The sequence below is a fragment of the Astatotilapia calliptera genome, chromosome 19 (genome assembly GCF_900246225.1).
Source record: "Astatotilapia calliptera chromosome 19, fAstCal1.2, whole genome shotgun sequence".
NCBI lineage: Eukaryota > Metazoa > Chordata > Actinopteri > Cichliformes > Cichlidae > Astatotilapia > Astatotilapia calliptera.
The window spans coordinates 29,046,740-29,057,174 of record NC_039320.1 but is presented as its reverse complement, the minus strand read 5'-3'; the positions used below and the strand labels follow the sequence as shown (position 1 = coordinate 29,057,174).

General features: G+C 44.0%; 1 protein-coding gene across 1 annotated transcript in view; it reads left to right on the top strand.

Annotated features, from left to right (window-relative positions):
• The first annotated feature begins 4,762 nt into the window (after positions 1–4,762).
• The window catches only part of bcl11ba (BCL11 transcription factor B a), a 32,912-nt gene continuing 27,239 nt past the window's right edge, over positions 4,763–10,435 (top strand). The window contains exon 1 of the mRNA XM_026151449.1: positions 4,763–5,581. Coding sequence (XP_026007234.1) covers positions 5,527–5,581 — 55 coding nt within the window. The 5' untranslated portion in view covers positions 4,763–5,526. The remainder of the gene's footprint in view (positions 5,582–10,435) is intronic.

The following is a 10,435-nucleotide window of genomic DNA, read 5'->3' as shown; positions in this document are numbered from 1 at the left end:
TTTGGTCCAACAGCTGGTGAATGGTGGCTGGTGAAAAGCGGCTGAATGGCTTTGGTTTCAGAGGTCCTGAAGTGGTCTAGGTGGACAGCCTGCTTTAGATCTCAATTAGCCTCAATATACAACACAGTGTTCTCCGCCGGAGGGCTCGGCCACGATTTACATGCACATTTGAGCTTCACAAATGACAGACTTGTGTTACTGTTAGCTGTTGCTTCACTGCTGCTAACATCAAAAGCCAAGAGCAAGATGGTGCTTTGACTTTATAGTGTGTGTATGACTTCCTTCCACTTTATACCCTTTACATCCACCTATAAGAGACCAGAGAGCATGTCATTTTAAGGCTTCGGGCCCATAAAGACTGGGCTGCGGTGCACATAGTTATCGTAAGGTTAAGTAATTGTTCATGTAGAGATAGAAACAGACTTTTATTGAACCCCTACTTCTGAGAATTTACCGTTTGACATTCTGTTGCCCCAAAAAGTTATTAAAACCACCAAAGTCCCTGAAAATGCACACTTTCTTTCTGCTTGAAGAGATTTGGCTGAACTGCTGTTTTAGAAGCTGTTTGAGGCTGATGCAGAGAGCAAAGTATTTGGATGACTGGAGAAACAAAGACACAGATTAAACACATTTCTGTCAGTTATATGTGCACATTATGAAACTCGGAGCTCATATTTAAAATAACAGTTATGACAGTCGTTTCTTTTTCTGAGATGTTTCTGTGATGAAATTCGCCAGTTCAGCCTCATCCATCAGCACACCACCCGGCCATCTATGGTTAGGCGTAGGACTTGGATTTGGTTAATTCATTGTTTCACCCCCAAAATAATCTGTTTAGTGTAACATTGTGTGTGTATAGCTCCAGGTTTGACTCAGTGTATACAGCCTAAGTGGGCTGGTCCACTCAAATAGATTCTAATTGAAGGCAAACCTATTAGGACAGAACATGTCGGGCTGAGAGCACATCCTTTTTCTTGTTTCCTCTCTTGCCGCCTCATTATATGAGAATGAATAATGACAAACATATACATTAACCACTGCCATAATTGTGCTGGAATTAATGATTCTGAAAATAAACCTCTCTGAAAAGAGAGGAGGGAAGAATAAAAGAGAGAAAATAGGTCTTGAAGTGTGAGTGCGCACGTTTGTGTGAAAACGTGCGCACTCGTAATGAGAGTTCAGCGGCGCTAACTTGCTCTAAATAAATCCATCATTAGCATTTTCTCTTTAAACGGAATAATTTCAACTTTGATATTGGTAATTGTGCTTAAGGCCTTTAGCGCTCCTCCGCGAGCCCTCAAACACTCGCTCCTCAGCCCATGCAGAGACGATCAGAGTCGAGCTTTATTCACTTAGCACTCCATTCTGAAGCAATAATAACGAGGCTCGCTCAGCACCGTTAGAATAAACCAAGGCAACACCCAAAGAGGGCGTGAATCCAAGTAGGTATAGTGCAATATATATGAAGGCAGAGCCACAGAACACATGTTCAATAACACTTTCAAACAGGCTCAGACAGCAAGAACAAAAGAGTCTGCTGTCTGCACACGCACACAGGAACACATTCCCAGTGCCACAGAGGGGCTTGTGGTTTGCATGTGGCAGTGGATAACCAATAGAGGGTGGTGTTGCATTGCTGGTCTGAGCTCAAAGGGTCATCGTGCTGAGCTGTGAGGGAGCGAGAGCGGAGCTCATCACCAGCACTTCTAATCTGCTTTTCATCACCAACGAATGGATTTTAAAAAATGGAAAAAGCTGCTGTTAACACTGGATAGGTCAGCTGCTCTTTGATACACTGGATGTTATAAATATGAAGTGCAGTTAATGTGTGTCTTTAGCATTGATCTGTCTCAAATCAACAATAAATAAATGTAGAATTTAACCTCTTGTAACATGTAGAAGTAGTTCAGGCTCAGGGTTAGGCTGCACAAGCACAACGTCAAAAGCTAGAAGATGTTAGAGACATGAACATTTCACTTTACAGTTCTCCACGTGGAGATTCAAAAGGTTTCTAAATTTAAAAAAGGAATATAAAGAGACCAAACTAACGATCACCTAAACAGGTCACCGAGAAGTGAAATCTTTGTGTGATTGTTCTTTTTAAAGGCTTCATTGGAGCTTTTTACCAAATCTCATAGAAGTGTGTGCTTATTGTGCTTATAACTCCATGATAAAAAAACAGCATTTACTGGGCGTATCTAGCTTTAGTATAGAAGCTTCTGATTGGCTTCTCTCAGTGAGCTCTCCATGTTCGATCTCACATTGTTTCTCTCTGCTTTATCTGCCAGCCAGCATCTGAACAGATCAACATCAATATTAGCAGCGAACAGTTGTTGGCAAAGTGATCTTAAAACTCTAAAGGACATCTCCATGTCCCTCTAATTAAAATTTAACCACCCAACCGAGGTGATGGGCGATAGGAGGAGCGGTTGAGAGGATGGGGGTGGGGTGGGGGCTTATTTAGCATTAACATAAAAACAAACAGCCTCATATATATATGCAAATGAAGGAAGGGCAAAAGCAGGATGCCAGGAGCCATTCGCCATAACTCACACTGATGGCCTTTAAGTGAGAAATCGCTTTCCAAAAATGTCCAATAAGAAAGTGGAACGATGCACCTGTCGCCCATCTGACTAATGAGCCAATCAGGTTGCAAGGACAAGGAGGCACATCTAGATCGTGATGTTGGCCTGGAGTGTCACTTCATGCTGAAGGTGCTCATGATTCCAAAACAGTGAGTATTTCACTGCTTTTGATGATGACAAAAAATGGCCTAAAAAGTCAACACGGCTTCTTAAACCTGCAATTAGAGCAGATTTATTACTCGCAGGCTTTTCCGAGCAGAAACCTGAGAACCAAAGGCATCTCTGAAGTTTGTGTGCACGTGTGGACTGAATTTGAGCGACAATGCAGACGGCGTCTTCTTCTTTTCTGCTCCTACATGTACGAGGTGCTTAAAGCAGCTTTAAGCACACATCTTCATTTAAAAAAAAAAAAAGGCGCTGGCACCGAGTGGTGCCTTAAAACTGACAATGATTTACATTTCAACATAATGCTCTCTGTCGCCTGTTATTGTGACAAAGTGCTGCACGTATCCCTCCCAAATGAAAGTGGGTGTTCTGTTGTGTGTGCGACAAAGACATTTGGACAAACCTGCCATCTTCTTCTTTTTCTCGTAAATGAGCATGGGAAATCTGTTTATGTCCTCCTACAGTATACTGGTGAAATAAGCAGAGGCTGGTTGGGAGACAGCCCGAGCCGCAGTCGAGATGAGCCCCGTGAAGATATATTTGAGAAAGAGAAGAAGAGGGACAGACGAGGGAAAAAGTCCAAATAGATGGGGAGAGGCATTCTCGCTGAAATATGTGGTACTGACAACACCTGGCCCGGGAACGAGCTACAGGCTACAGGCGAGGAGGGAGGAATAAAAGGAACCCCGAGGCCTTCGCCACGACCATTCCTACTGTGAGGCTTAGGAGAGACTGAGACCCAAGTTGGGGGGATGTGTTTGCAGGATGAAGGATTCTCAGCTGAATGGCCTCAGCTTTAAAACTACAACAATAATAATAACACTGATAGTTTTTGTCAGGTGGTGTTTCCTCAGGAAGACTGACACCGTTTACACACATTCACCTCCAGGTTTCTCCAAATTTTACTTTCGTATCCTCGTATCCTCTCCCACCGACGACGTGTGGAAATCACAGCCTACCTCTCTGTTTAACAGTGGGTGCTGCAGCAAACCGTTTATCTGTCATCAGCCTGGAAACTAAAACACACACACACACACTTTTCATCTAACTGTATTTTTTTAAATAACAACAACAAGATAATAATCAGTTTCTATAAATTCTTCTCTAAATTATCAAATGACATCAAACTATTGTTCACTTGAAATCCTCTTAAATCCTCACCATCATTGTTTCTTTCCTCCAGTTTGGCACTGAAGTCACCGTGAGGTCACAAACCTGCCCAATTTTTAAAAGTCTCGTTCTGAGCGCCTGAATTAAATCCCCACGTTCATATCGCTTACATAACTGATTAATGCTGTAATGCCATCAAACAGTTCCGACAGAATGAGGCGTGTATTTACAAACTAGAAGCTACCCACGCGGGTTATTATTAACTAATTTGGATGTGAATGAAAAACGCGTCAAACATGTGCGTGTGATCGATACGTTTGTGGGTAAATTTAGGCCACAGCGACGCACTGATCTGACTCCAAGTCGGAGTGAAATAAATGTGAAATGACATTTCAGGCGGTCTGCTGAGGAAGGGTGCGCATCAGAAAATATTTAAGGAGTACTTTTGTTTTTGCACACGTGCACGTTGAAAGGAGAGAAGAGCTGTACAGTTAGCAGGAAGGCCTCTGATGCGGTAAAAGTCACCTTATGCACTTGTCACCAAATTTGGTCAAATAAAAATGTGAATTTAGGACAAGTGGATCCGACAAAGTGAAGTAGCGTAACGTTGAGACATTATGGAAGTGCGTGGATTTTAAATGTGAGCGCAAAGAGTCCAGCATCATGTGGACAGCCGGCACTGAAGCCCCTCGGGTCACTCTTTAACAGAAATAAATGCGGCAGTGAGGCTTTATTGGCGGAGATTACCTGAGCGACTCTGACCACTGCTGCCGTGCGCACCACAGACCCGTGTGTGTGTGTGTGTGTGTGTGTGTGTGTGTGTGTGTGTGTGTGTGTGTGTGTGTGTGTGTGTGTGTGTGTGTGTGTGTGTGAAAGCTACCACTAGTCGCCCCCAGTGCTCTTCAGTCTCCACTTTCCCTTCTCACCGCAGACTGAACGTCACGTCCGCACTTGAACTTGAGTTTTCTCCCATCGTAGAAGCCAGAGAGCCACACAGAGCCGCTCAGAGCCGCACGCACAGTCCAGGGGATGCGGGACTCACAGAGAGCAAACACAGTGGCTTCGCTTTGACTCGAACAGTTAAAGTCTCACCCGCCCGGCCGCTGCTGTCAGTGCAGTAGAAGTGCCAGCCACTTGGCCACATTTCGAGAAGTGCCGGGAAGAAAACTGGATTCCTTTTTTACGCACTCCACCGCGCAGGAGCGGGCAGTGTCCGGCGTGGCCGGATAGTGGACACAGGTAGACACTGACCATCAGGAGGTGACCTCTCGCCCCCTTCCGTCTCTCCATCCTTCACTCTCCGCTCCTCTCTCGGCTCGCCGCTGACAGATGGTGTAAAAGCGACGGAGAGAACAGCGACCCCCTCCCTCACCTCAGATCGAAGAAAGGAGGCGCACAGACACATTGGCACCAAACTCCGCACGAGCGCCCGGCGCTGCGCCACGGCCGGCCACCGCGGAACGCAGGAGCCACTGCCCGCTGAAGAGATCACCTCCAGGGCGAGATTCGGCCCAGCGTCTAGTGGTCAGCTCGGGGGGCCGACAAGCAGGCTGTTTGTGGGCGGATTGGTCGGTTATAGGAGCCGGAGCGGGAAGAGGAGGAGGAGAAGGAGAGCCGACCCTTCCAGCGCCGCTCTCCGGGCGATGCCAGTGTAAATGCCAGGGCGATGTCCCGACGCAAGCAGGGGAATCCGCAGCACCTGTCCCAGAGAGAAATAACGCGTAAGTGTTGACACGTTCAGTTTTTCACGCGTGACTGTGCAGAGGAGCTGATTTATTGAAGTACTTTTTCCAGGTGATAAAATGAATATTTTCAGAGCTGGAACAGAAAGTTTGCTTCCCCGAGGCCATCCTCTCCTCTCTCCCAGTTTACGGACAAAATCAGATAAACGCTTTATTTTGCGTTTATTTGATTTTTACTCTCTATAAATAATTACAGTGAATTTAGAGTAAAAAAACGTCCACAGCCGCGTCGGACTTTTACTGTAAAAATCGCTCGTGGAGAAATTGTACTTTTTTCAAACTTTATTCTTCCACCTCTTGTTTGAAACGAGGGGCGAGCAGCGTGATCACTGCGCGGATAATTACACTTTATTTGTAATGTTTTTCAGCTTCACGCGCTCCCCGGAACACATTAAACAAAGGTTAAAAAAACAAACAACGCACCTCATGTTAGAAAAAATGCGTTCGAGCTAATTCTGCTAATTTCTTTTTCATGAAGACAGCGTGGATCCTTCACGCTGAAGCGTCGGAGAACTTTACACGTTTTCAACAAACAGGGTTGTCAAAAAAAAAAAATCGTAATTTTATTTCCTCGCGCACATTTTAAAGCGGCTCCGTTTCACGTCTCTTTTCTTTTATCGCCGTCTTCTGAATTTTGCACGTTATAGTTTCCAGTCCGTCCTGTTCGTCTGTTTAATTGGCCCATCGCTCTCATGCTGTTTTCTGCCGCACGCATGCAAAGCTCATTCCTCCCGTGGCTGTAATATTAATGCCAGGTTTGGATTATTTAATCGGTCTGCAAAAAAGAAAGAAAGAAAAAGGGTTTCAGGGTTTCCCTCACGGCGCGTTAAAGCGGAACACAGTGAGTGACGGCGTCTCGGAGATAATTCCACAGAAGGTTAATTTCCAACACCTCTTAGCTTATTATTGATTTATTTTTAAACAAACTTATGCGACACATTTAACGTCTTAATTACTCAAATTAATTTCCAATGACAGCATCACTTTGCCACTAAACTTCTCAGCGTCAAATAATATTTTCTGGCCTCAGATCAGTTTTGTTGATGGACTTAAACGAAGACCAACAGTAAATCTTCACAGTGGTTTTATTTCTTTTTATTTTTTACGATCTGTATGTTTGGTACTTTACTCACCTCTGTGCTCCGGCTGCAGGTTATTTGGGGAGACTTCTCTTGTGTGAAGGCTGCCAGATCAGATCAACTTACACTACAGTGTATCAGTGTTCACCTCAGTGTGTGTAACATTTAGCTCTCAGCCTGAGTGCATGCAGGGGTTTGAGGCCACACAGGCATCTGTTTGCTGCGAGGCCATCGTGGTGTCGGCCCAAACAGAGACCAACACCTGAAGTCACTGAGTTAGATTAAAAATGTGCCCTCACATTAGCAGCAGACAGAGGTAGCACTGGTGCAGGCCCAGTTTCTAATGGGGCTCATTGTGATATCAGCCTTTGCTGCTCAGAGCAGACGGATAGACAAGAAATATGAAGGTGGAGGTTAATAAATGAGCAACGAAACATGCTTCTGCACATCCTGTAATTTATGATTTACACACACACATGCATTTATTTATGTGAGCGTAGACGTCAACAGACACACACACATATGCATATGAACACACGTGAGTGAATCCTCCACTCGTGCCAAAATTTTCAAAGAATTCTTCCGGAGCTGTCAGGTGATAAAATCCCTCTGACCTGGCTCTCCGTGCCGTGGATTTATAATTTGGATTTTGCAACACGACACACACCACAACACAATAGCTGTGCACTTTAGAAGAAGAGTTGCTTCTTAGTATATATGCAGGAAGAGCCAGGAACACCGAGGTAGATTTTGTGCACTTTGGCGTCACAAAGTGCATTCCGACGCTCCCAGTTTCCTGCAAATCTTCCTGATTCTGATCGCAGATCATTCACACAGTTTTAAAAATTCTTTCCTTTTTTCAGTTGATTAAATCAACAAGCGATCACAGTTTGGAGCTGATCAGCTGATCATTGCCCTCACTGAACACGGAAGAACCACTTGCATGTTTATCGTCTACATCTACACTAAATATGCACCAAACCCAGCGCTTCCCTATAACAGTAAGATCAAACAAGAAGCCACCCAGAGCGGAATTTGGTGCAACTATTCCCTCAGGGGCAGGAGCTTCATCAGTAGGACTTTATATTGTTGTGTTTGTCTCACAGATTTGGGGGCATTTTTTTTTCTTGTAGCAGCAGCAGACAGTTTACACCTGAAGGTGCCTCCTGCTTCTCATTCACTCCAAATAAGCCTGGCTTTGCTCTGAGAGGCTGATTTAAGCATGAAAAGACACAAACAGGACGAGAGCTGCCATTGTAGTCTCTCTCTCACACACACACACACACACACACACACACACACACACACACACACACACACACACACACACACACACACACACACGCACAGAGGGCTGTGTGTAAATTGCACTTGCCCACTTGAGATGCATGTTTCCTTTCGGCTTGTCAAATAGCCACGCACCCTGCTGGGGCTATGTCTTTGTTAGAGAGAGGGGAAGAAAGAAGTCAACATCTCCTTCTTTTAAGCGTTCTCTGGGTGAGGTGTGGTTCAAATAGCACAAATGAAAATGCACTGCTTCACTGTGGCTCATTCAGGGTCACGTTTGTGAACGATACGTAATGAAAATCCAAATAGTTTAATGCTCATTATTTTCAGAAACGTCTCCCGACTTAAAGGGTAAACAACAACAACAAACAAAAAAAAACATTTCATCATGTTATTTCCACGGCGACTGTAAACTGACATAAATAATGTCCGTGGTGATGTGGTGTGTTTTTTCTAAAGAGACGTAATTTACGCAGCTGCCGGGTTTTAAACCATCAACCACATTTTTTAGTGGTTAAAAATAAAATGTGTGTTTCCTTAAATTTCCCACAATTTTCCTTCCCTGTAAATTATGATTTAAGAGCTTTTTATTGTTGCTGGAAATTAGAAAACATTTAAACATTTATGTGAACAAATATAAATGTAACCTTAAAGGTGGAGTGTGTGAGCGGATGAATGCAGCAAGTTTGCCCCAAAGCATGCCTGAACTCATTTAACGTGCACGCAGTTTCACACCACTACATAACACACACACACACACACACACACACACACACACACACACACACACACACACACACACACACACACACACACACACACACACACACTCCAACATATCCTGCATACCTTTGTAAGCTGTCTGTCTTCTCTCTGTTTCTGCGCCTCTTCCTGCTAGGGGGAGCTCTCAGGCTGTCAGAGCCACAGTGCTCTGCCAATGAGAGAAGTGGAAATGTGCTCTGAGTGTGTGTGTGTGTGTGTGTGTGTGTGTGTGTGTGTGTGTGTGTGTTAATCAGATGACATCAGCGCTGAAAGACCACATTCACCTCTCTTAACTGTCAACAGCTGCACACTCGACTGTCTGTCTCTCTGTGGCACTTCTTATTTAGAGCATACATGTCGATTCACAGCAATGAGTGACTGACACATTTCATGTGTGTGTGTGTGTGTGTGTGTGTGTGTGTGTCATTGCATATGACTGGAGCCACATTTTAAAGTTGTAGTAAATTCCTGTGTGTAAATATTTCTGCATGTATTTTTGTCCTGTGTGTTCTTGCTCTGCAGACAAACGTGCACTTTGTTTTAAAACACATTTCATAATATTTCGTTTTTCATTAGAAATCTGCAAATATAAGTTTATTTGATTGTTTTTATTTCTGTGTATTTTGGTCTATTTGGAACATTTAAATTTAAATGAGTAAAAGAATAATTGTAGTATTAAAATGACTGCATGTGCTGATTCTGAAAATGAGCCTTTTTTGCATGTTGCAAAAAAAAAAAAGAATTAAACAAACAAACAAAAAGCATTAGTCACTGTCTTCACCTGACAGAGGTGAAAGCTGGATGTTGAAGTCCACCTCACACTCAGTTATGCTCTTCGGCAGATGAGCCAGTGACACAGCTGCTCTGCGTGTTTGTGAGTAGCACTTGTTTTCCGCTGCAGCACCTCCTGGGCAGGTGGCTCTGCTCGCATCTCTCTGTAACTCGCTGTCGCTGCTGTGGCGGTGGACTCAAATACACCATTACAATCCTTTGTGCGTTTGGCAGCAGCGCGCTCCTGATTGGCTCGACATGGTCACCCAAACCTCACCCAGCACACAGGAGTTACTTTGAATTACCTTAAATTGATGTTTATTTCAAACTCGACTGACTTTGAAAACAGGTTGTGAGTAAAACTGCGTCCTCGCATATTTTAATCGCCTAAACACTGAAAATGATTCTTTGAAGTTTCAGCTAAAAGGAAACTAAAGCCAAACATTTCTGAGGCATTTTCAGTCTCATAGGTAGAAGAAGAGAGGTGACAGGAAGTGAGTGAAGATTGAAACCGGGGGGGACGTGATACCGGTTGCTTCCTTTAACACCTGCAAACAAAGCGACATGTTTACAGCAGAAGTATCGAGTTTAAAATGTTGCAATAAATGTTGAAAATGTATTTTTTATAAAAAGAACAAGAAGCTGGATTATCTACAAATAAATGAAACAACTTTTAGTCGCCACGTACAATAAATATACGTCCCAAACGCGACTGTGAAGTTTTAAAAACTGTATCTCAACACTGACTTTGTACGGAAAGCCACTTCCTGTTTAGACGAAAGTGTTCTGAGGGCACATCTTAATGTTGACAGTCTCTGCGGTGGCAGATTATTTTCATCACTTTGAGTCTTCACTCGTCTGCTATCACCGACATCTACGGTCCGTCACGTACGAGTCACGTCCAGGACCAGCCTCGGCTCTTCGCAAAGAAAAG